Consider the following 25,704-nt stretch of genomic DNA (forward strand, 5'->3'; position numbering starts at 1 on the left):
AGGAGAGTTTTAGGAGATGCATAAGAGAAGAATTCACCTATGCCATTTGGTTCATCGGATTATATTCCTTTAGGTCTAAAGAATTTTGTTTCCTTTAGGTCTAATGAATTTTAATACTAGTTAGGATACTCACTTGCTATTTCACCTTTAGTTAGCAATTAATGTTGATGTGTGGAAAAAGAAAAAAGTTTCAACTTCCTTATCTCTTTTGAGATAAATGGTCAATTATAATACATACTCAGAAAAAAATAAATAATAGGTATTAAAATTCATAAATATTTAATGATTCTTCAGAGTCTGAATATAGGGAGAACTCATTAGAAAAAAGTTTCCATTAACTTTTATATAAAATTTCTCTAAACTAGATTAGATAAATAACAGGTATTAAATAAAACAAAAGATAAAATAAATATGCTATGAGCAGTTTTTAAGGACAATGTCCTCATTTTAACAGACTCAAAATTAGACAATCTGTCTCAATTTACCAGTGTAGTTAGTATGAGAATAGGATTGGAACTCAGAACTTTTAACTCTCAATTTAAAATATTAATTCTTTTTCTCTACATCTTCTTGTTGCTTCTGAGACAATACACCATTCAAAACAAAAAATAATCTCAAATTATTTTTATACATATAAGCAATTTACATTTTTCAATGAGTTTATCTTCACATGTAAATCATCATCTGTAATTTTATTCACCTCTGTCATTTTGCCACTACCTTTTTTGGTAAGTTCACAATTTTCCCATCTCAATTAACACTTTTCCTTTAAACAGAGTCAATCCTAAGAATCTAAAAAAGACACTTATTCCAGAGAAAAACTTGAATTGATACTTAAATATCTTAATAAAAATTCCAGAGATAATAGATATATGTGTGCACATATATAAATATATATTTTTTCGCATAAGCTATCTGCAAATAATTACAAGTTCAACTCTCTCCGATCAATCATTGTGTTCAGCTATCAACTTAGTAAGACATTACATTCTGAAGTTCATCTCTGAGGATAAGAACTGGGATTCTCATCAAAGTAGCTGAGTTCATTTCAAATGCATGACATTTTTCATACAGTAGAACTGAATATAGTTATATAATGTGACAATGCGGCAATATGTTACTCTTTACTTTTTCAGAAAAATAAATTACAATGGATGTAAATCCATCCCTTCTGTTATCCATTCCTTATTGATAGCAAGTCCACACAAAGTGCTTTATTTATTTATTTATTTATTTATTTATTTATTTATTTATTATTTATAAATGTTACTGCTTTTAATAACATTATGATTATGGAAATAAAGTTATCCTTAAAATCAAAATTTATGTTCCATAATTTCTCAACAAAGCTACTTTTTATTTTATGCCTTATTTTTTAATGTAATATTATAGTAAGAATTAACAATACTGACTGTGAGAAATGTCATTTTATTTTAACATAATTACTGAAGGATTTGGGGGCTCTACACTGACAAACATTTACATTAAAAAAATCTCGATTTCAGTTTCTTTGTCCAAAGACAAACTACAAAAGCTCTATAAAAAAATCCCACATTCTTTCATCCCTTTCTGCCTAGTTTTAATCTTTATTTCCTTCTCATTAATAGTTTTGCTTTGCGTACAGTCTAATGTATAAAGACTTCCTCTTCCTCAGTTGATTTAGGGTATTTCTAACTCTTGCACTGCATTTCAGCTTAAGCACTTTGGAGATTTTAGTAAAGAAAGAAAGGAATAAACATCTCTCTGTTGTGTGTACAATTGGATATTTTATAAACCCTGTAGCTAATTTATTCATAAAGGAACTCTATGACTTATAAAAGGTAAACACATGTAAGAAAAAAGGGATATAGGATTCTGTTTATGATATATCTTTGCTTCTGTTCTATAATTCAGTCCTCACTCGGAGGTATATCTTTTTTTCAAAAAAGTTTCCAGGATACACAGTACAAAATCAAGCTTGCATTGTAATGTATCAAGTAATCACTTAAGGGGCCTCTGGGTGGCTCAATGGTTGAGTATTTGCCTTTGGGCCCAGTCGTGATCCCGGGGTCTTGGGCTCGAGTCCCGCATCAGGCTCTCCCTATGGGGAGCCTCCTTCTTCCCCTGCCTATGTCTCTGCCTCTCTGTCTGTGTCTCTCTAAAAAATAAATAAAAATCTTAAAAAAGGGGGCAATCACTTAATATATTGGGAAATGAAATATCTGTTGAATAAATTTAAATATATGGCAATTAAAATCACCTAAATAAATTGTATTTTACCTTTTCACCTTTAGAGCCCTTGAGGCCTCTGATGCCATCTGCTCCCTATGGAAAAAATTAGAAGAATTAAATGATTATAATATTTTGCATTGAAATTAAATGGTGTGAGAAAGAATAACATTTACCTTTACTCCTCGGGGACCAGGGTAGCCAATAGGACCCTGTGGACCAGGAGGACCCTAAAAAAGACCCATTGCAATTTAAATATATAATACATGGAAAGCACTACTCATTCACACACTATAATTTTACCGAATAATCTACAAGAATATGGTGTTTTTCTACTATTGATAAACTTAGGGAGTTTTTCACTTGTCCTACAGTCAGATGTGATGAACAAACTATGAAACTAGCTCTACCTACTCCAAATTTTTTGTATCATATATTCATGCAAAACTAATATAAACATTATATATAATATGAATGATTCTATAATTAATAACTAATTTTCTAAACCTGAAAATATCTGGTGTCCTCAATGTCTACAATAAACAAACATTTGTAACAGAAAATTGGCATAACTTTCGTAGAATTCACTTCATCAAAAAGATGATCAAAATTATACATTTTCCATAGCTAGTTTCATTTAATTAGTTCACCTAAAGGAAATAATTTTCAAAATATGACATAAAATTTCTATAGTAATTCTGTCTTGTAATATTATGTTAGTAAGAAGCTAAAAGTAGCAACTCTAAACAAAATGATCCTACCCCCTTCTCTTGTAATCCAAAATAGTATTAACAACAAATAAGCTCTCATTTTAATAATTTTTTTAGATATTTTGATAATCATTGCTCTTACAATTAAATCTCCTCTTGTTTATAAGTTACCAGAGAGTGATAAGTAAAGATAATATAGGAGTGACATAAACAGTTTATTTAGTAATTCTTAACCAATTTCATTATTATCATTTATTCCACATTTACTACATATGCAGAATTTGGATTTATCTCTGATCATGAAAACATTTATTTAAAAAATAAAGAATGTAATCTAATTTATAAAATTACTAATACAAAATTAAAAGTTATCTAAGACATCTCTGTTTATTATACCTTACACAAAAAATAATTACTAGATCATGATTTATATTTAAATGATAGCAAAACAATCTTTAGAAAGTAAAGACATATTTTAAGGCAGATACAAAGTATTTTCTGGTATTTACTTTCTAATATTCTTATTCCTAAGTGATCATAGAAGATATATATATATATATATGATATATATATATATATATATATATATATATATATATCATAAAGATGACCAAAGTAAGGTATTTTCTCTTAGACATAAAGTGACAGGACATCTACATGGATACTTTGTAACATACCAGAGCACCTTTTTCTCCAGACTGGCCTTCTTTTCCAGGATGGCCCTATATTTAGTAAAAACATAATAATAGTAAGATGCAATATTAATGGTAGTTTATATCACTATGAAATTGTTCCCTTTTTTTCAAATCTATTGTGTCAAAAGATACTGAACATTTTGAATCAGGGCTTATGGCTTTAAACAACACTGAAAATTGGATCATTTGGAAGGAAACATAATAAACTTATATTTAATGGATATAAGTTTCAGCAACTACATAATGTATATGAAAGTTTGAGAAAAGTACACAAAGCAATACAGATCCTTCATTAACAATTCAATCCCAGTATTAATTATAGTTCTTACAGAAAGTTAATTATTTCAGTCTGACTTCTATTTTGCTTATTGATCAAACAATCAAACATACATCTTCAAAAGGCAGCTAAGCTATATGAATGGGACGTTTGAAAATATACCAAGATCATAAATACTAATAGCATTAATAATAAAATTATGGAGAGTCAGTAAACAAAAATGTATAACTCTGTCACAATTACACCCAGTCAAAATTTTGTATTCTAGCTCAAAAATCTATGCAGTTTGAGAAGAATAAATAACAAATTTTTAAAAATAATAACTGCAGAGATTACATAATTACATTATGTATTATTATGCACTGGTGTACAATAAACATTGCTATATTTCTAGAAAAGGTAAAAATCTCTGAAGGTTGAGGAATTTTCATGGAAGATGTTTGAGGAAATTTACTTGTGGTGAGAAATTACTCCTGGACCTTCGGGAAACATACTTTGAAAAGCAAGAAAGAATGGAGAACTGGTTTCTATGGAGAAAAAAAAGACCACAGGAAAAGGTATAGAAATAAAGACATTTTGAGAACGCTGAGAGAAAAATGAGTGGTTCTGTTTGCCTGGATCGGATGGTTCATGAGGAAGTAGGAAGATCTTGAGATTCTGATACCAGAGTACTAGAATGAGTTTATCCACTGCATGATCCTTAGACTTTGCAATATGGAAATGACATGATGAAATTGTATTTTAGAGCTATCAATGTTTAATTACTGGCTCAATTTGTTTTTATTACTGACTTAAGAAAATCACTTCTAAAACACACGTAAAATCTATTTTTGAAGATTATACAAAATTTCAATGATGACTAACTATGACTTACAGGAGGCCCATCAGCACCAGGAAGTCCCGCAAGCCCTGGTTTTCCTTGTGGTCCCTAATCAAATAAAGAAAGAGAATATTTTATTTTAAAACATGAGAATAAAGAAAAGTCTGACTTTTACATAGGAATATACTATTAATAAAATTCTTAATGAGTCATTGGCTTTTATCTATAAGCAACAAACTGACTTTTAAATGTATGTAGAAAATGTTATATTGAGATAAATGAAAACCAAATTTGACATATGTCAAAAACATGCTCACTTTTGGCCTGCTTAGTAGTCCTAAATGTATCTTTTTAAAAAATTAAACAAATTAGTTTTTGCATATCAATAAACTAGAGCTTAGAGAATAAAAAGAAAAACAGTATAGGTCAGGAATATATGGATTTATACCATTGAAGAAGTAAACACTGCACATTTCCATCAAAGATATTAAGGAGTGCTAATTCAAATAATTATATGGTAACTTCAATGAAACATAACTAATTATTAAAATATGTTAAGAAATATGCTATATTGTGACAGTTATTCATGGGACACAAAGGAAAACAAATCCAATATTTTGATGTCAAAGACATAACCTAATATGCATCTATTAACACTAAGTATTTATTCAACCCATTACTCCAATTCTTTTTAACCATAGAAGATTTCAAATGTCTTTCAACATGACATTAGTAAAATTGGAACAAAGTAAGAATGAGCACCAAATTCTTGTAAACTCTTTCTTGATAGGAAGATGGACATTCTTCTGAGAATAATTAATTTATCAAGCTTCCAGAGTCCAAATAATTATTACTTACTAGTGATGAAATTAGACAGAATTTAAAAACAATTGAAGGGTAAAAGATATATATGTGAGGCTAGATATTGGATACAATATCCATTTCCATTCTCAGAGAGTATTTAGGAAAAGTGTTGTATATATATATATATATATATATATTCATATATACTGATAATCTAAAATTTACAAGAGATGTAACTTAAATTACAACAGAACAACAAAAAAAATCAAAATAACCTTTAAATCGAACAATAACTGCATCTCATTTAAAGGTTCTAAATGTTTCAATTTGGCCCTCTGCAAAGTCATTTTCAGTCAAGTAATCTAACATTATATAATAACCATTGTAAAACACTATATTTTTAATGGCAGTGTCTGGCACATAAATTATCTTCTGCTCTCAAGACTATGGTCTTATTTCTTCAAAACAATATGTAGAGCACAAATGCAGAACTATTGCATTAATTTTCTTATCAGCAGTTGTGATATTCATATGACAATGACCTATGGTCAGTACTACATGGCTTTTTTTTCTGTTGCTATATTTAAGAGACTAGGAATATTGAAAATCTTGAACTATTAAATGACTCTTTATAAAATTAAGTTAATCATCCTGGCTGGTGTGAGGTGGTATCTCATTGTAGTTTCGATTTATATTTCCCTGATGATGAGTAATGTTGAGCATATTTTCATGTGTCTGTTGGCCATCTGTATGTCTTCTTTGGAAAAATGTCTATCCATGTTTTCTGCCCATTTCTTTTTTTTTTAATTTTTATTTATTTATGATAGGCACACAGTGAGAGAGAGAGAGAGAGAGGCAGAGACAGAAGCAGGCTCCATGCACCGGGAGCCCGACGTGGAATTCGATCCCGGGTCTCCAGGATCGCGCCCTGGGCCAAAGGCAGGCGCCAAACCACTGCGCCACCCAGGGATCCCCTTTCTGCCCATTTCTTAACTGGCTATATGTGGGTGTTTTTTTTTTTTTTGGTATTTGATAAGTTCTTTATATATTTTTTATTCTAACCCTTTATTAAATATGTCATTTGCAAATATCTTCTCCCATTCTGTAGGTTGCCTATTAGTTTTGTTTATGGTTTTCTTTGCTGTTGCAGAAGCTTTTTATTTTGATAAAATCCCAATAGTTTGTTTTTGCTTTTGTTTCCCTTGCCTCAGGAGACAATCTGTAAGAACCCAATGTTTATAGCAATATTATCAACAATAACCAAATTATGGAAAGAGCCCAAGTGTCCATAGACGAATGGATAAAATAGATACACACACACACACACACACACACACACACACTAGAATATTAGCCATAAAAAAGAATGAAATCTTGCCATTTTTCAATGATATGGATGCAGCTAGAGAGTATTATGCTAAGCAAAATAAGTCATTCAGTAAGAGAAAGACAAATAACATATGATTTCACCCATCTGTGGAATTTAAGAAACAAAACAGATGAATATGGAGGAAAAACAAAAAGGCTAACTGAGGAACAGACCCTTAACTATAGAGAACAAACTGATAATTACTGTAGGGAAGGTGAGTGGAGGATGGGTTAAACACATTGATGGGGATTAAGGAGTGCACATGTCATGGTGAGCACCAGGTGTTGTATGTAAGTGATCAATCACTAAATTCTACACCTGAAACTAATACTGCACTATTTATTAGTTAGCTGGAATTTAAATAAAATTTTGGAGGAAAAAAACAAGTTAAAATCAGTCCATCTGTTTTAGAATGGAAGTTCCATGATAGCATAATATTTTATCTTCTTTTTTAACTACTTGCTGTTTCTCTGGAGGGGTGGGAATAAAGTTGAATGAATGAATGTCATATATTTTTAGATTTTAATAAAATAATGAAAATTATTGTGTTTCTATGAATTATAGTGATTTATAGATAGGTAGATAGTCCTTTTTTTGACATATAGTCCATTTTAAGTCTCAAACAATTCCATGAAATATCATTATCTAAAGAGTTTGGGCAAACTAATGTTAGTAAGTGACAGAGTTGCAGTATAAATGAACCTAGGTCCATATCTATGCTTCAATGTCCTTGCCTTTAATATTTATTTTGTGTCTTGTTATTTCATTCTTAACTCATAGAGTTATATAATACTATTTGTTTCCTCTAAAGCAATTAATATATGAGCGATGTAAAGTCTGACATTATAAATCAAATAACAGGAAGCTCAGTATATTTAAGTTATCAAAATGTCAGGATAAAGAATACAGCTGTTTTATCCAATTTAGTTAACTAACAAACTTTATAAAATATTTTATCACAAGTAAAATAAAAGCACATATACATCATACAGAAATGTATGATAAATACATCATAAAGAAAAGTAATATAGATGTAAAATAAAAAATACATCATAGATGCAATATAAATAGAACATGCTTCTCTCATGTTCTTGAGTTCCTTTCTTCTTTTGATAAAAGCAGACTGTCTTTGAACCCACAAACTATATATGTTCAGATTAGAGAAAAAACAGATTGTGCTTTCTTACCACAAATACAATGAACCAGTTCCCATATTTTACCTTTGACTTTACAAAGGGAATTCAGATATACTAGTTTACCTAAGAAAATTCCTCTTAGGAATCCAATGCATGGGCAGCCCCGGTGACTCAGCGGTTTAGCGCTGCCTTCAACCCGGGTCCTGATCCTTGAGTCCCGGGATTGAGTCCTGTGTCAGGCTCCCTGTGTGGAGCCTGCTTCTCCCTCTGCCTGTGTCTCTGCCTCTCTCTCTCTCTCTCTCTCTCCTTCTCTGTGTGTGTGTGTGTGTCATGTGTCTCATGAATGAATAAATAAAATCTTTAAAAAAAAGTTAAAAAAAAAAAAGGAATCCAATGTATGGTAGAAAATTTAATAGGCCTATGCTCAAATAATAGTATGAATATAGTAGGGTCATAATGAACTAATCTAAAGTATGGAAAAAGAGGCCCAAGATAATTTTTCTGATCTAAAGTAAAGATCTGAAATTGCACTTGGTACATCTTTATTTCAAAGGGCACTTTCCAATAGATCTCTAATACCATACCATACAGATAAAACACACAAAAGATACTTTAAAGGCTACTTAAATTTGATGTTAACTCTCACAACCTAATAATAAAATAAATAACTCAATCAGAATATTACCAAAATATTTGAATAGATATTTTACCAAAGAAGATACAGAAATAGCCAATAAGCACATGAGAAGATACTCAATGTCACTAGTGACTACGGGAATGCAAATTAATACCACAGTGAGATACCATTTCACACTAAGAAGAATGACCATAATCAAGAAGAAAAGCCAACATTCATGAAGATCTGGAGAAACCAGAATCCTCATACCCTGTTGATAGGAAGGAAATAATGGTGCAACTACTTTGGAAAACCGGTTAGAAGCTTCTTCAAATATTCAGCATTAAATTCATCATAAAACCAGATATTCCACTTCTATGTGCTACCCTAAAAAATTCAAAATATGTCCAAAGACCTCTATGCAAATATTCATAGCAGCACTTTCATAACAGCTCAAAAGAGCAAACACGTAAGTCCATCAGCTGCTAAATAAGTAAACAAAAAGTGGCATATTTCTTTAATGAAATGCAATAAAAAGGAGCAAAAGTGTTGATGTATGCTGCAACATGAGTAAACCTGAAAACTTCATGCCAAATGAAAGAAGCCAGACACAAAGGTCACGTATTATATATTCATTTATATGATTAAATTCATATTTAAATGCATTCATGTATTTCATTCTAATATCCAGAAAAGGTATATCAACAGAGAGAAGCAGATTAGTGGTTGTCTAAATCTGTGGGTGGTACAGGGAGTACAAATCAACATAAGATTTTTTTCTGGGGTGGTATAAATATTCTAAAAAATTTTATTGTGGCACAATTCTGTAAATTTATTAAAAATCATTGAGCAGTACACTTAAAATGAGCCAAATTTTATGATGCAAAATTATACCCCAATAAAATTGCTTATTTTTTTTAAATTTTACGTTCATAGAAATCAATGGAAATAACAGGAAGAGATATTGAAAATGAACTAGCTAATATTGTACTGTAACTACAGAGGACAGAAACTATTACTTAAGGAATCTGGACGAAGACATCAGGGAGAAAGACATCTCTTTAATTAAAGATTTATTCTTGTTTTGATACAGACATTGAGTTATTAACAAGAACATCCTTTGCCATTCATACATGAAAAATGGTGGGAATGATAATTTCACAATTTCCCTTAATCAGATCTTGCTAGAAACCCTTTGTTACAAGCAAACCTAATGACATTTTTTTAAAAAATGAGAAAGAAAAGGAGAACCAAAATGAAGAGAAAACATTCATTCATAACAGTACATTTTTCTAAAATTAATATAGCTGAGAATGTCACATTTGGAAGCTATCCAAATGGAACTATGTGAAATCTTATCATTTATAGTTCAGCGAGGTATGAATGACTTCCCCTACACACTGTACTCTCAAGGTTTTACTCCAGATTAATTCCTTATGTGCTGAGCCATCTTATCAAAAACAGAAGGCAGACCTCGCTTCTGCCTAAGGCTGACAACCTAGAATTGGTGAGCAGACATTGCCAGAACAAGAGAGTGACTTACTTTCTCGCCAGGAGGACCGATTGGACCTTGTGGACCAGGAAGACCCTATTTTAAAAGAATTTATTTCATATGTCAGGAATCACATCACAAGAATACATTTTCAAAACAGAAAAATAACCTTCTATTTCACAAGAAATGAGTTACGAGAATCTATATACATTCCCCACATTTCCCAGAAAGTTTTGGAACACTATGAGGCATTTTACACAGGCTACTCTTTTGGCAGGGTGACTGTAATGTGATCCTATTCAGAACCCTTCTGCAGGTGTGGCTATTCGTCCTGGCATTCCATGAACGCTGAATGACTCATTTTATTCTTGGACAAAAAAGGGGCCTCTGCAAATTTGCTCAAATTAAAAAAAATTATCTTCCTACCGTCGCATTGCAAACATTTTTAATCCTACACAGAAAATTTTGAGGCTGTCAGTTTTCTCATGAAAAGATAGCATCTTACCCCATTACCTCAAAGGTGCTGTGGAGGCTTAGACTTACCTGAGGTCCTGGATTCCCTTGCTGACCTGGAGGTCCAGGCTCCCCTTGGGGACCCTGCCAGAGAAAAATATAAAGAGTCCTTAATAGAGCTATTTCACATATTTTTTTTCTTCTTCTCAACTGAAAAACAGTCTCCAAATCAGTTTCCCTATGGAGAATCTGGAAAATCTTGCAAAACATTAATGCTAGCAGAAGCTAATGGGCTTTGCAAAAGGTTGCAAGAAATTTTTATTTTAGATTTAGCAACAAAAGTTGTTGGTTAATACCTAGACTGCAGAAATGAGTTATGTTACAGATGTTTTCTACATACCATGTTTCCTTTTGGTCCTGGGGGGCCATCAACACCTGCAATACCCTTCAATAAAGAAAAAGAAAAAATATATATATAGATGTTTAGAAATTTAAATGCTACAACAGAAAATTAAAACAACCTAATAGCATGACATCCACTAGCCTAGGGTATCTAAAAATCATTTTAGGATTTAGAGATGAGGAAAAAGGCAGGGTCTATACTTTCCTCTCCATGTCCACATTGGAGACAACCTGGCAGCATTTTCCACTATGTGCTGGAAATTTGACATGAAATAATAAAGTAGATAAACTCAAAGGGAAAGAAAACAAAGAAAGGGGTAGAGTGGAGAATAATCCATCTAACCGATGGACAGAATCATTATGTCTTAGAACCTAATAAAACAGTAAAGACCTAGCTGTCTACTGAATCCTGCCATGGCCTTGAGCTTTAAAGTGTCTGAACAAGCTTTCCCTAGAAAATTCTGAATATTTCCACCAATACATACAGGCTGCCCTGTAGGTCCTGGAGTCCCCCTTGGTCCCAGCAAACCTCGTGGACCCTAGAAGGAAAAAAAAAATAGCATGTCCTCATAAGAAATGCCCTCAAAATATACTTCCTCCTCTAAAGAGATTTTAATGTAATGTTGAGAGTAAAAATATCTGTACATCTTCTATTAACACGCTGCCAATTGTGTTTAAAATGCTGTCTTTATGTAACACAAATAACTCATGTCTATACTGATCTAAAACCCAGAATGGATAACAGGTAGTTTTAGCATATAAACTGTGTACCTTTGATTCTATAAATTTACATATGAATCAGTAGGGGAATTTTCAAAATGGGGAATAGCTTAATATTTTATGTCAGTTTTGTGTCATTTTCTGATTTAAATGGCACCACTGAAAATTATTAAATCTTATTATTCAATCATATAGAAAAATCCCGATTTTCTTGTTTTGTATTAGGTGAATTCCTTTCTTTTTAAAAAAGATTTTTATTTATTTTTTTAAATTTTTTTTTAAGGTTTTTATTTATTGAAGGGGAGAGAGAGATTGAGCGGGAGAACACAAGCAGCGGGGAGGCTCAGAGAGAGGGAGGGAGAAGCAGACTCTCCACTGGAGCTGGGAACCCAAGGCACAAAGGGCTCAGTCTCAGGACCCTGGGATCAGGACCTGAGCCAAAGGCAGATGCTTAACCAACTGAGCCACTCAGGCGCCCCTAGGTAAATTCCTTCTTGGGACAATATCATGAAGAGAAAGAAACAAACTGCTGTTTAGATAAACTACATATGCAGATTATACAAACCATTTCTCTGAGAGATTTTTTAAAATTATTATTCTTTAAACTTAATTTCTTCTCTTCTTTTTCCCCCCTCCTTCATCTGCTCCATCTTCTTTTCCTTCTTTAGAAAAACGAGTATAGTAATTTACTGCCTCTCCTATTCCCTTGAGCTCTTATGCCTTTGAGTTGACAGGCTCTGTAATGTGACAGGCTAGGACTGAAATTAAGAAGACTGGCTCTAGTCTGGTTAGAGTCTGGCCTGGCTAGTTTTGATTAGCTAGCTTTAGCTAAACTTTCCCAATTCAGTTTCCTCATTTGTATAATTCGGTAGAAAAAAAATAATATAATCTAGCATATCTTACCCTTATATCTGACATAAGAAAATCAAATAAAACAAGGACACAGCAATAAAAACTAAGTTTTTTTGCCTGAAAAAAATATTCTATTCTACTTTTCTTTCCTCTCAATTGTCCAAGACTTTCTCTATATCAAAGAGTGCTATGTGCTCTTCTTTTAAAATGGTTTCCCATAACAATTACCTGGTTAGTTAGCTTATAATTACCTGAGTTTATCATTGACTTTATATGTAAAACACCAGTCACTATTCTTCCAAAACAGGGTATTATTGAGAAAGAAAGAAAGTTGCTTACAGCTTCACCTGGAAGACCCCGTGGTCCTATTTCTCCATCTTCTCCCTGTAATTGACAAGAGGAATGGGAGGGAAGTGCAAGCAGACAACACATCAATTCAACATGACTTTGTTCTCTTATGTTTTCATTTTAAATATTTCTTAAAATAAATAAAGTTTAATATACCCTCATTCCATCTTCTCCAGGAGGACCAGGGGGGCCTTGGGGGCCCCGTTCGCCCTATTAAATAAATACAAATATGATTAGAAAATGAAACAAGGCAGAATTTTTAGAAGTGTTTCCTATAGCTATCCAGTTTGACAGGAAAACTTATACTTTCTTTGTCCTCCTCAGAACACTGCGGAGATAAATCATAATTTTACATTAAATGACTTTATATATTGCTACGCTAAAAAAAAAAAAGTCCCTTCAATTTAAAAAAAAAAGGTTTGGGGATCCCTGGGTGGCGCAGCGGTTTGGCGCCTGCCTTTGGCCCAGGGCGCGATCCTGGAGACCCGGGATCGAATCCCACATCGGGCTCCCGGTGCATGGAGCCTGCTTCTCCCTCTGCCTGTGTCTCTGCCTCTCTCTCTCTCTCTGTATGTCTATCATAAATAAATAAAAATTAAAAAAAATAAAAAATAAAAAAAAATAAAATAAAAAAATAAATAAATAAAAAAAAGGTTTGAATAAAATACCTAAAATAATCTTCAGACACTTAATATAAATTAAATCATTTAGAAAATTATTTTACTGAAGATTGTCTTAAACAGGGATACACTTTGGTAATTTAAACTTAAATTTTTTCTGTTTCTAAGAGATTCATAATAAATCAGCACAATTCAAAAAAAAATAAATCAGCACAATTCAAGATAACTAAAGACATTTTGAATTTTTTAAAAAACAAAATTGTGTATTTCTCCTGACATATGGTAGGTATATACTAAATACCTTGCTTGACATCTCTGGTATTCTCTTTTCTTTTACTCTTGTCTTTTTATATTATTTGTGTAAAGTTTTTCTTATCCTCATTTCTTACTTCTGAAGAAGGGAAATGTGAAGATCCAAAGCTGTTCTTTGCCTGAGAAACAGCCTCTTTGCTTAATTTCCCACTAAAAATATCCACTGGATTCCTGTTGAGCATGGTGCTTTGTTTAGCTTTTGCAAATTATAAGCTCTTGCATTGCACTGCAAACTCATATTATCACAAGAAATAGCTTGTGGTGTCTCTATCTTTGGGCACCATGGAACAGGATAATAAAATACAGTGCCCAGTATATTGTTAGAGCAATGACAGACTGTCTAAAGGGGCCTCTATTAAGTATAGTTCCATAGACAAATTATAAGAGGAAAATTAAGGTGATTGGCAAGAAATTAGAGGCAAAATGCAATCTCCGTGCTTGGCTTTCTATAAATATAGTATTTTCCACATACATGTACATAAAGATTCTACCTGGATTTATATTTACATGATTAATGTCTAAAAATAACGAACTTCTATTGATACTGTGTGTAATTCTATTTATCTTTCTTAAAGTAGGTAATAGATGCAATACTTTGCTAAATTATTGGATTCATAAATATTTAAATTAATTTTCTTTTTTTGACTTCTTAAAGCCTATCAATTTTAATATATTTCATAATATCCCTGTATTTTCCCTGTATGCAAAGTAACAGAATGGTATATCTTACCCTGTGACCTTTGTCACCTGGCAGACCTGGAAGTCCATCAAATCCCCGATCTCCCTGTAAAATAATAATAATCATCATCATCATATTCCCAACTTAATTATATACTGTAATTTAAATGTGAAAGATTCATTCATACAGGAAACTCTGTCATAAAATATAAAATTTTCAGGAGTGAACTAACATACAAGATCCAAATATAGAAATGTACAAGCTCCTGACCTTTGCTCCAGGTTCTCCTGGCATTCCTCTTCCTCCATCAGCACCTGGACGACCCTGGTAATGCCAAGAACATGACTAAGTATAAAGGATTCCTATCGGCACAAAGTAAAAGGAAACAAGGTAACTGATGATTTCAGATCATCAATATATACAATGAAAACCAGTCCTACCCTTTTTCCAGGTTTTCCCGTTGGACCAGGTGGACCTTGAACACCACGAGGGCCCTATATCAAAACATCGAAATTTATTCATTTTATGGAATTTTTGGTCAATGCACTGAATCACATTGAGATGGTTTTAGAAATTTCTATGTTCTTAGCTTTCCTTTAAACGTTTTGGCATAAGAAAATTATTTCTTGCATAAAAGTTCACATAAAGCAGAAGAAAATCAATTTTCCTAAAAGGTTCCTCGCAAAAAAAAGAGGGTCACATTATCTTCTTAAGTTTATGGAGATCTGATTACATTTAAACAAAAGAAAGTGATATTTTAATCTTTAAAAAAAATCCTCATTCATTTTGATCTCGAAATCTTGGGTTTTACATTTCCCTTGACTGAAAACACTCTTAACCATCCATCTCATTCGTCTTTTCTTTCCAATCCTCTTTCCTTCACCTTCCTCTTCATTTTTTAGAGATACTCTTCTACATATTTATTCTTTTATTCAACTTATCACATGAATTATAATTGCCTTTTTTCATAGTCGAATCTCCCACTAAATTGCGATCTGCTGTGGTTTTATACTAAATCAGCCTTTTCTCCATTATATCCCTACACCTCAGCATAGTGCCTAGCACACGTATCTTTCTATCATCTACAAAATGCTGGAGGATTGTTTGGGATCTCTAATGCAAATTATTGCCTGGCACCATGACATATCATATTAAAGGTGAAAGATTCTCAATATGCATCTTTCTTAAAGTACTGCAATGTGATATTATGTCAATAAACAATGTCTTATGTGGGGATTGATACACATGTTTTTTTAAATAAAATTACACAGTTAATAGATCAAATGTAGTCCTAGTATGAACATTGCATAGGCCTTTATATTTAATTAACCATATCCTTTTGAAAGTTAAACAGTATGTATATAATGAGTGTGGTAGCAAATGTAACACGCATTCAAAATTACAAATAACTTTATCTTCACTATACAATGTTGATTATGGAAATATGAAATTAAAGTTGTCTAATAAACAGGGTTTAAAGACCATAGCTTTTTTAGAAAATTATTCTTGCATGATGACTTTACCCCGTACTCCAGCTGGAAGGCAAAGAGCAATACTAACAGCACAAATCTCAGTTTTTAATGAAAATGATCCTGCTTCATCTAATACTGTATCTCTTTGGACTTGAGTCAAGGAAAACCACAAAATCCATGGCGACTACTACAAAATGTCTTTAAATTCAACTATTTTGTAAAGAGATGATGAAATAAATTATAAATTTTTCAAAAGCTTAAACTCTCTAGATTTTCATATAGTGACATTTCAGTAATTTTATGCAATTCTCAGTTAAGTTGCAATGCTTTCCAACCTTCCATAGCAATATTAACCAAGAATGAAAGATAAGACTGCCATAATTTGAATCACCCAATTATGTTTCTCAATTTTCTTTGATTTATTTTCTAATTCCAAAATAAACTGCAATGTATCCATATAAAGGAGTACTACTAAGCAATAAAAATGAACGAACTATTGATGCACTCATCAACTGCAATGAATCTCAAGGCATTATGGTGAATGAAAAACCAGTCTCAAAAGGTTACATTATGATTTCATTTGTACAGTATTCTTGAAAAGATAAAACTGTAACAATAAAGAACAGATCAGTGATTGTCAGGTATTAGGGGTGGTGGGGAGGATATGACTGTAAAGGGTTGGCTCCAAGAAATATTTAAGGTTATAGAACCATTCTAATCCTGATGATTATGGTGGTGATCACAAAGAATACATATTGGTTTTAAATTCAATTTCACCTTGTAATTTTGAAAAAATAAACCCAATTTTATTGTATTATTTTTTAAAGATTTATTTAATTTTATTTGAGAGAAAGAGAGAGTAGGAGCAGCAGAAGGGGAAAGAGAATCCTCAAGCAGACTCCTTGATGAGCAAGAGCTGCCTGCAGGAATCGATCCCAGGACTCTGAAATCATGACCTGAGCTGAAACCAAGAGTCAGCCACTTAACTGACTGAGCCACCCACATGCTCCAAATAAAACCAATTTTTAAAAAAGAAAAAAAATAATCGGTGACTGGCCACTTGAGAGTTCCTGTAGCCAATCTGAATTTCTATTTATTGAGTATATCAGGAAGTATTTTCATTTAAAAATAAATTATTTGTAGGGGCTTCTGGGTGGCTCAGTTGGTTAAGCTTCTGACTCTTGATTTCGGCTCAGGTCATAATCTCAGGGTCCTGAAATAGAGTCCTGCATTGAGCTCCATGCTCAGTGCAGAGTCAGTCTGGGATTCCCTCTCTACCCCTCTCCTTGCTTGCATTCTCTCTCTCTCTCTAAAATACATAATTAAAATCTTAAATCGATAAATAAATGTATTTTTAAATGTCACATTTTTACTATTTTCTAGAATAAGCATACTTCACAATGTTCTTATGTTGAATGTTTCTATTATCGTTCAAGAAAACATAATACTTTAAATTTGGTACCATGTAAATATAATCTAAAATCTTTTTAAAAAATTTCACCTCAGCTGTTCTCAATTCTGATAATTTCCTAGTTCTACAAAATGCTTAAAGTTAGCTACTTTTAAGTATGTTAAATATTGTTTTCTGAAAGTATATGATAAATTCACTCTCCACAGAAAATATCGTGGGTTTGAAGCAGGGCCACTGAAAAGTACCATTGCAGTAGTCCTGCTCTGCTCTGTACAATTTCAAGCCAATTTAATATTCTAAAGGCCTATTACTATCAAGCCTTTCCCATCCTAGCTTATTATCTTCTTTTAATATTGTTTAAATTAGTCAAGTCATTGGCAGTCAACTGGTCAGTAGGGATTTTTCAATTGAAGGAGGTGATATGAACTTAAAAGTAATGTAAGTAATTTCTTTACTCATAAAACAGATGGCAGATACTTCAATTACCTCTACAAGATAAAATGAAGTCAAAAATAAAAGAAGTAAAATAGACTATTGTTTTTACCTGAGGACCTGGGTCACCACTCTCACCTTTGGCACCAGATGAACCAGGCCCCCCCTGTAGAAAAACAAGTAAGAATATAATCATTTAACTGAGTAATAATTCTCTAACTACTTTAATCTTACCATTTTCACACGAAATAGTTAAGCACTATTAAAAATATATTTCATCAAATTAGTATAATTTTAATACAATAAAATTTTCAAGTCCTTTGAAATACATCTCTTCTCAGATTTATTGTATTCCAGGGGGTAAACTATATTAAAAAGTCTCTATTTTACACATAACTACACAGAAGCCAATTTCATCAAATCACATTGAAATTTTCTTTACTGTATACCATTACAGTACTTACAATGATACACAAGGCATTATTTATTATTATACTGTGATGTAGTACTAGAGGCAACATATTTTTATTGAGTCAGGTATACATTGAATCCATTTATACAGCAAGGACTTGGCAAAATGTTGTTCTAATACTCAGAAATTTCTCAGACACTGAATTCTATAGCAATAAAATGTCAAGAACAGATACTACAACTATCATTTTAATTGTCCTGAAATAATGTCAAAGCATTTTTCCCCAAAGTGGTTGTTATTTCCCACAAGAATAAGTCCTTATGACAAAAATCTCTTACAAATGTTTACATAATTCAAAAAGTGCCATAAAAACCTGGCACATTAACTGGAAAAAATATAAAATCACTTTATAAAGTGTTGTGAGTTTTAAAATAAATACTAGACTGTTCATTCCCCTAAAAAGCTTTAGGACATTAAAATTGAACATGGTGATAATAATTACTTCAAACAGAAGAAGTATACTTTGGGTGTTTAAGAAGTTTCTGGTTTATTTAAATCGATACACATTCAAATGATGGTGCATTGAATCATTATACAAAAAAAAAAATTGTGCTAAGTCTGGAAATGTTAGCTATCTAGAGCCTCCTGGTGGCTCTAAAGGAAAATAACTATTAATCTGACTCCTAAGAAATATGGAAAATCAAGTAACATGAATATTCTAACCTTGAAAATTAAAGAATAGCCTTCACGTTTTTAATTAAGATTTCTTGCAACTAAATTTTTTCAAGAGAAAACCTAGGGTTCTATATTAAATCAGATTATTAATCACTGAATTGAAAACAATTATAGGACAGTCAATTTGTTTTTAATTAATTTACTGCATTACATTCTCTGTATATAGCACTACCTACTCAACAAATTATACTCTGTCCAAACACTTTAAAAATTATCATCTAATAATTGACAGTAACAGAATAAAATAAATAACCACAATATTTTCTACATTTCCTGTACATTTTATAATATAGGCCTCCATTTGTCTAGAAAAGCAATTGGAGAAAACAACTGAATAAGGAATTTTTCATTGGAAGAATGTATATGTTTCTATCTGAATATATTGATGTAGACTTTGTTCCTTTTATATAAAACAGTTTTAGATTCTAGAATGAACAGATATTTGAAAATACATCATAATTTGACATTTTGGAGAAAGAGATAATAGAAGAGAAATGGTGAAAAGAAGCAATATGATGTTTTTCTCTCAACACCTACTTTTAATATTTAAGGAAGCTAAAAGTTCCTATAGCAAAGACTTAAGGAGTGAAATCAATTAATCTTGAATCCAACGTATGACATTAAAAACGTGTGCACGTTTGCAATTTTTGCTCCTTGCCAACACGCTGAGAATGACTGACCCTCAGAGACTGGTGAAAACACAAACTGCTGATGGAACATGCTTCTGTTGCTTCTGCTCATCGCTGCCCTGACCCTCTACAGATCGACTAGGCTTATGCTTGTCAGGATGATGCATAGGAAAATTCCTTTGGAAAATGGAGTTTTAGGGAATCCTGGAGTGATATTTTTAAATTAAGTAACATATTGTGGTATTTCCCAAGCAGGCGTGACCATAGGAATCAGGTGGTGCGTTCATTAAAAATATAGTTTGCCACATCCAACCCTGAATTTCATCATTGGAATCTCAAGTTCGGAGCCCAGGAACTATTTTTAATAAAACATACGGATAATTCTTCTGCCCTCAGTTTTATAAAACATTAGCATGCTGATGATTTTCCTCAGTTGTATAAATATGAGTTATAACTAACAATTAAATATTAACTATATTCTTTCCTTTGTTAAGTAACACAAACTCTTCCATGTTTCTTATTATTTTGCCAGAACATATGTTTTGCATGAGCCCAGACCATTGAGTTGTATACCCCTTCAAAATATGTAAGATGTACAAACTTTTGAGACTGAGTTAGGAGTACCATAAATGTATGTAAACTACATAACAAATCCTTGAATAAAATACAGGAAGAAAATGATTTATCACCCTAATAAGATCCGTAAAACAGATTAAATAATTAGAAGACTATTAACTTGATTCAAACTTGAATAAAACTGTTTTGCTGTGTTTACTCAGTAAATAAAATACAAGATTTTAATGTTCATAGTAATAGTTTCTATAAACATCATTATTTCAATAAATATATCGAAAGCATATAAAATATCAAAGAGTAAGAGGAATAACTTTTTCTATAGAAAAACAAACACTTAAAATAGAAATTATTTACTCAATTAATTCTAAAATCAATCATAAACAAGGTTGGACTCCTACCTCCTACTCCAACTTTTTCTTAAGAAAAAAAATGTGATTTAAAAGGATTCTTTGTTTTTTTTTTTGTTGTTGTTGTTTTGGTGAATTGCTACACTGTTTAACATTTGGTAAAACTTTCAAAATATTTGAAGATATTTTTTAAAAACCACTTGGAAAATATTAGCTTGTTAGCAAGCTTGCATGGAAAAATAAAACACTGTCATTTTCCAAAAGTCTCCAAAAGACAAATTAATTTCTCTAATATATGAAGCACTTTGTGGAATATTGAAGGCAAACTGAAGTTTAAGCCAAGCATCCTGCTTGCTCCCCAGACTATGGAATAATTTAACTGGCCTCAAATAGTTTTCTTCTTTAATGAAAATCCTATTTAACTTAAGTCTCAATAATTTAATATCAAATTGAATTTTAATAACTTGGAATGTTATGTAAATAAATTATATTTATAATTTGAAAAATTAATAGATACAATTATATTTTTCATTGTATTTATTTGATTTGAAAATTCATCATTGATACTTTTTCATTGAAACTTACTGAGTTCTGAATTGAAATAGACTTAAAATGGAAACAAAATCAAGCATAAGTAGGCATATGTATCCTATTTTCATTAGCTGTAAATATGAACAATGCTTGGCTAAAGTTGCACAAGAAACTACTAATATATGGATTTAAACAACATGATCTTATTAAGTAACCTACCACAGGACCCGGTCTTCCAGTTAGACCCATTGGGCCAGGTGGACCTCTCAAAGCAATCTAGAAAATAAAGTAGACCAAACTCAGGCAAGCTCTCCTGGATAAATATATTAAACCTCAATATTCATTTGCACAAGCTACCTGTAAGTAACAGATGATTAACACAGGTGTAATAGCTATATGCTAGAAAGAGTGCCTGATTACTGAAGAATTGCAAGTTTCTAGAATGATAAGTGACCTAAATAAGAATTGGATGTTCTTTAAACTATTGTATCTTGTATACAATCTTGTACCATATTATTATGATTTATTCAATGATAAAATTTAAAATAGATTTTAGTATAAGCTATCTGATATTTTATAATTTTTCTACTCTGAAATATACTTCAGAATAACATGTAGATTCAAACATGTTGGCATTAATTATCATTGAAAATTATTTTAGAGGTCAACAGTTTGAGATACTTTAGATAAAAAGTTTCTACCAATATTGTAGGAAAAACTATGACAATTAAAGCAAGAAAGCAAGCAAAACCGATCAGAAAATATGCTAATACACTTATTTCTAACAAATCTCAAATTTAACATTATAAGAAAAACACATTCATTTTGTATAATCATAGGCATGATAGATTGATTACATGCACTATCGATATTGAATATTAGAAATGTGAAATTAGCATACTTGAAAAGCTGGAACAAGTGGAGTACAAAAGGTAAATATTTGATAGATGTTAAATTAGTATGGTGAGCTATTTTTGAATATTAGTGATTCCAAAAGATGAATATTTAGATTATCAAAACAGATATCAAAAATAATACTGTAATAGAAACAATATGTAAAATCATATTAGAAAAGTGCACAAGATGAAAACAGTAGGATCTCCAAAGTGCCACTACTGACTCACCATGAGATTTTTGACAATATACTTCTTAATCCTTGAGATTAAATATCTGAAAAATTGGAATTATAATGCTTGCTACCTATTTCCAAATAGCTTAAAAGGACTAATAAAATGAGGAATTTAATGATCTCATAAAACATTTAAGTTCAAATAATTACCTTAAATTTGTTGAAAGTAATATAATTTACATGATTAATTGTAGGAGTCATTAGCAAATTATTTTAAATATTTTTAGGTAAGTGTTATGCCAAGGTCTAATAAACAAGTGCTTAAGTTTTTCTGTCTTTGTACATGATATAGCCAAATAATGGCATCTTTTCAGAATAACAGACTTAGTAAATACATAAATAAATATGAGTAAATTATAATATTCACTTATGTTTTTTCAGATATTTTATACACTCATAAAGTATAATGATAGACTTATAGATGTTAAATTTTATATACTCATAAATTTACACAAAGTTATCACAGAAATGATTTATATAACTTAGAAAGTGGGCCCATATCCATACCAAATGTAAGTCCTTTGACTTTCAACTCTTCTCTAGTCCATACTTTAGACTTTTTAATTGCAATGAATTTAAAAATAAATATAATTATATGACTTATAAGATAGATAGTGGAAACTGCCAGCTGATGAAGGATTATAAACTAAATGGATTTTGTAAAAACATTATAGGTTTTATGATTAGAACTGAAACACATATTGAAGGTTTCTTTCTTCTATGAGAATGCTTAAAAAACTTAATTTGCTAGATTATTTGGTATATCCTGATTAATTTATTAGATTAAAAGAAAAATAATTATTTCAAACCTTACTCTTATTTTTTTTAATCATTAACTTCTGTCTTAGCAAAGAGAGAATATATATATATGTGAGAAATAGACTGTTAGGTATAAACCCATCAATACTCTGAAAAAAATTTAGAAAATTTGTGTTACGGTTTGTGTGTTAATGCCAGAATTATATATGGCAGGACTACAAAGGCCATTTAACTTTAATATTCAATTAAAGAAAATATTCCTACTGGAAAAAATAAGATTATAACCTCAACATTTTTTCTGTCTAAATTCAATGTACTATCCAGAAGTATTTTGTTTAAGATAGAATCCTCCAGATGCAGACACACACACACACACACACACACACACACACACACACAATCTGACACAATCAGCTCCTGGGAATACATGTCTTTTTCTCTTTTACCCGGGCCTGCTGAAGAATCGCCTGAGCTTGAGCTTCCTGAGCAGAGATGGTTGGTCCTTTGGAACCATCGCCTCCATAACGAAACTAAGAGAACATAAAGAAGCTCAAAATTAAGCTTTGTCAAATAGGTGCTTTAATCACTAATTAAAAACCATTTACTGAAAATGATGGGATTTTTATAAAAGTACAAGGTAACTTATACTAATCAAGATATCTATTTTTTTTATTCTCCTGCCCATAATGGAAGTTTTCTGAACCATGTTTACAATTTGTAGAAGAGACTAGAGATTTCCAATTTTAAATTTCATAATATCTGAAAAATCCAAAATAGGTCATTATATTTTTTACCTGCACAAATGCTACCTATTTCTATTCACACATTTGTAAAAATTGCAAATGTACTCAGTTAAATGGTAGTTATAGAACAATTGCCATTGTGTTGAGCAAAACTTTTGGAATCTGTATGAATACAGAGGAAATCTTCCTTGAGATATCTTCATTTTGTTTATCTTTTCTTATAATAGGAAATTAATGCTCCCTCTATCCCTCCATAAAATACTAAAATTCTAAAGCTCCTGTTTAATTTTAACTAAAAATGCAGATGAGTCCATTTCTTACTCTACTTGATTATTACTTTAAATTTTATTACATTTAAATAAATAAATCGGGCTTCTTCCCAGAGGACAATGGCAACTTTAAAAAGACAATCCTACGGTAAAATAAATAATTTTTGAGCAATGAAAAATGACAATATAGATATGTCTTTAAAATTATCAACTGTTGTCTATGGTGATAAATAGCATATTAATGTTAAGTAACACCTGAAATGCATGTTAATCATATGATTCAGGATAAAGGCACACTATCGGAAATATTAAAAACAACCTCTAAGCTTTGTTGCCAAAGTCCAATCAAATAATGAAACCTTAGTTCTAACGCAGAGATTAATATTTACCAGAATTATGTCTTAATAAAATTTCCTGTCATTTCTAAAAGCTGCTTGATTTCAAGTATCTCTGACTCATACAATGGTTTTCAGTTAATTGTTCTGTAATATGGTTCAACATTATTTTTCAGCAATAAGATGACAAAATATCAAGTCATCTTTATAGCAATAAAAAAAAAAAAAAAAAAAAAAAAACATACCGGCAACATTAACATGGTACCGGGAGGACCGGGTAGACCATCAGCGCCTGGTAAACCAGGACGTCCTGGGGGACCCTAGGAAAGCAAATCATCAAAATTAATAATAAATTAAATAATTAAATTTATTAGAAATATAATAACCCTTAATAACATTAGTATACGTTAACTTATTTGCATTTGTCCTCCCCTCCTTGGTTTATCTCCTTTTGGTAACTATACCTTTCTAGAAAGAGTTGCTATTTTTTTTTTTTTTAAGGAGGCTCTACACTCAGCATAGAACTCAGTGCAAAGCTTGAACTCATGACCCTGGGATCAAGACCTGAGCTGAGGGATGCCTGGGTGGCTCAGTGGTTGAGCATCTGCCTTTTGGCTTAAGTCATGTTCCTGAGGTCCTGGGATCAAGTCCCTTCATCGAGATCCCTGTGGGGAGCCTGCTACTCCCTCTGCCAAGTCTCTGCCTCTTTCTCAGTGTCTCTCATGAATAAATACATAAAGTCTTAAAAAAAAAAAAAAGACCTGAACTGAGAACAAGAGTTGTATGCTTAACCAACTAAGCCACCCATGCGCTCTGAAAGGGTTTTCACTGCACTAGTTTTACAGGATTTTAATAATGCACAAAGTTATTGGTTACTCATGAATAGAGGGGGAAAATAGGAAAGAGATTTTGCAAGGAAAGTTTCGACTTAAAACAAATGGTCTATTTTACCATGTGACCCAGGACATACTCTTCAAATTAGATCTCAGGCTTATTAACTCAGTCTATCAGAATCCAACTAACTACTCATCTGAGTTCATAGAAAACATGTCTTAATTCAGACTAAAGAACTGAATCTAATGTAGCAGGTTCATCTCATGGACATTTATTGAAAATAAAAGTTTTCTTATTAATTATAGCACAGATAAGCACAAGTTCTTTATCCTCACTTCTGAAATTATAGTTACAAAAGTTAACCAAAATATTGCACATTGAATTCACAGACTTCTCTCCCTTTCTAATGAGAAGGATAACATGTTAAACTTTTGGAATATATTGTAATTAAGTTAATCTATGTTATACTATTTGTTATAAAGAGTCCCTTCACTTACCCTCTCACCAGGATCACCAGGGGGTCCAGTGGGGCCTTGTAGACCGGGAGGACCCATAAGACCCTACAGAGAAATAAACC

The 25,704-nt window shown here is 31.6% G+C and overlaps 1 protein-coding gene across 2 annotated transcripts in view; it reads right to left on the minus strand.

Annotated features, from left to right (window-relative positions):
- The window catches only part of COL11A1 (collagen type XI alpha 1 chain), a 196,897-nt gene that overhangs the window by 96,967 nt on the left and 74,226 nt on the right, over nt 1-25,704 (minus strand). For both annotated transcript variants that reach the window (XM_055340297.1, XM_055340296.1), the window contains exons 11-28: nt 25,625-25,687; nt 24,539-24,613; nt 23,393-23,476; nt 21,278-21,334; nt 17,941-17,994; nt 14,954-15,007; nt 14,784-14,837; nt 14,565-14,618; nt 13,059-13,112; nt 12,894-12,938; nt 11,468-11,521; nt 10,981-11,025; nt 10,671-10,724; nt 10,179-10,223; nt 4,765-4,818; nt 3,596-3,640; nt 2,385-2,438; nt 2,260-2,304 (exon numbers count right to left, since the gene is read on the minus strand). In XM_055340297.1, the coding sequence (XP_055196272.1) occupies nt 2,260-2,304; nt 2,385-2,438; nt 3,596-3,640; nt 4,765-4,818; nt 10,179-10,223; nt 10,671-10,724; nt 10,981-11,025; nt 11,468-11,521; nt 12,894-12,938; nt 13,059-13,112; nt 14,565-14,618; nt 14,784-14,837; nt 14,954-15,007; nt 17,941-17,994; nt 21,278-21,334; nt 23,393-23,476; nt 24,539-24,613; nt 25,625-25,687 (990 nt within the window). The remainder of the gene's footprint in view (nt 1-2,259; nt 2,305-2,384; nt 2,439-3,595; nt 3,641-4,764; nt 4,819-10,178; nt 10,224-10,670; nt 10,725-10,980; nt 11,026-11,467; nt 11,522-12,893; nt 12,939-13,058; nt 13,113-14,564; nt 14,619-14,783; nt 14,838-14,953; nt 15,008-17,940; nt 17,995-21,277; nt 21,335-23,392; nt 23,477-24,538; nt 24,614-25,624; nt 25,688-25,704) is intronic.

This window comes from Nyctereutes procyonoides, unplaced genomic scaffold (assembly GCF_905146905.1).
Source record: "Nyctereutes procyonoides isolate TBG_1078 unplaced genomic scaffold, NYPRO_anot_genome, whole genome shotgun sequence".
Taxonomy (NCBI): domain Eukaryota; kingdom Metazoa; phylum Chordata; class Mammalia; order Carnivora; family Canidae; genus Nyctereutes; species Nyctereutes procyonoides.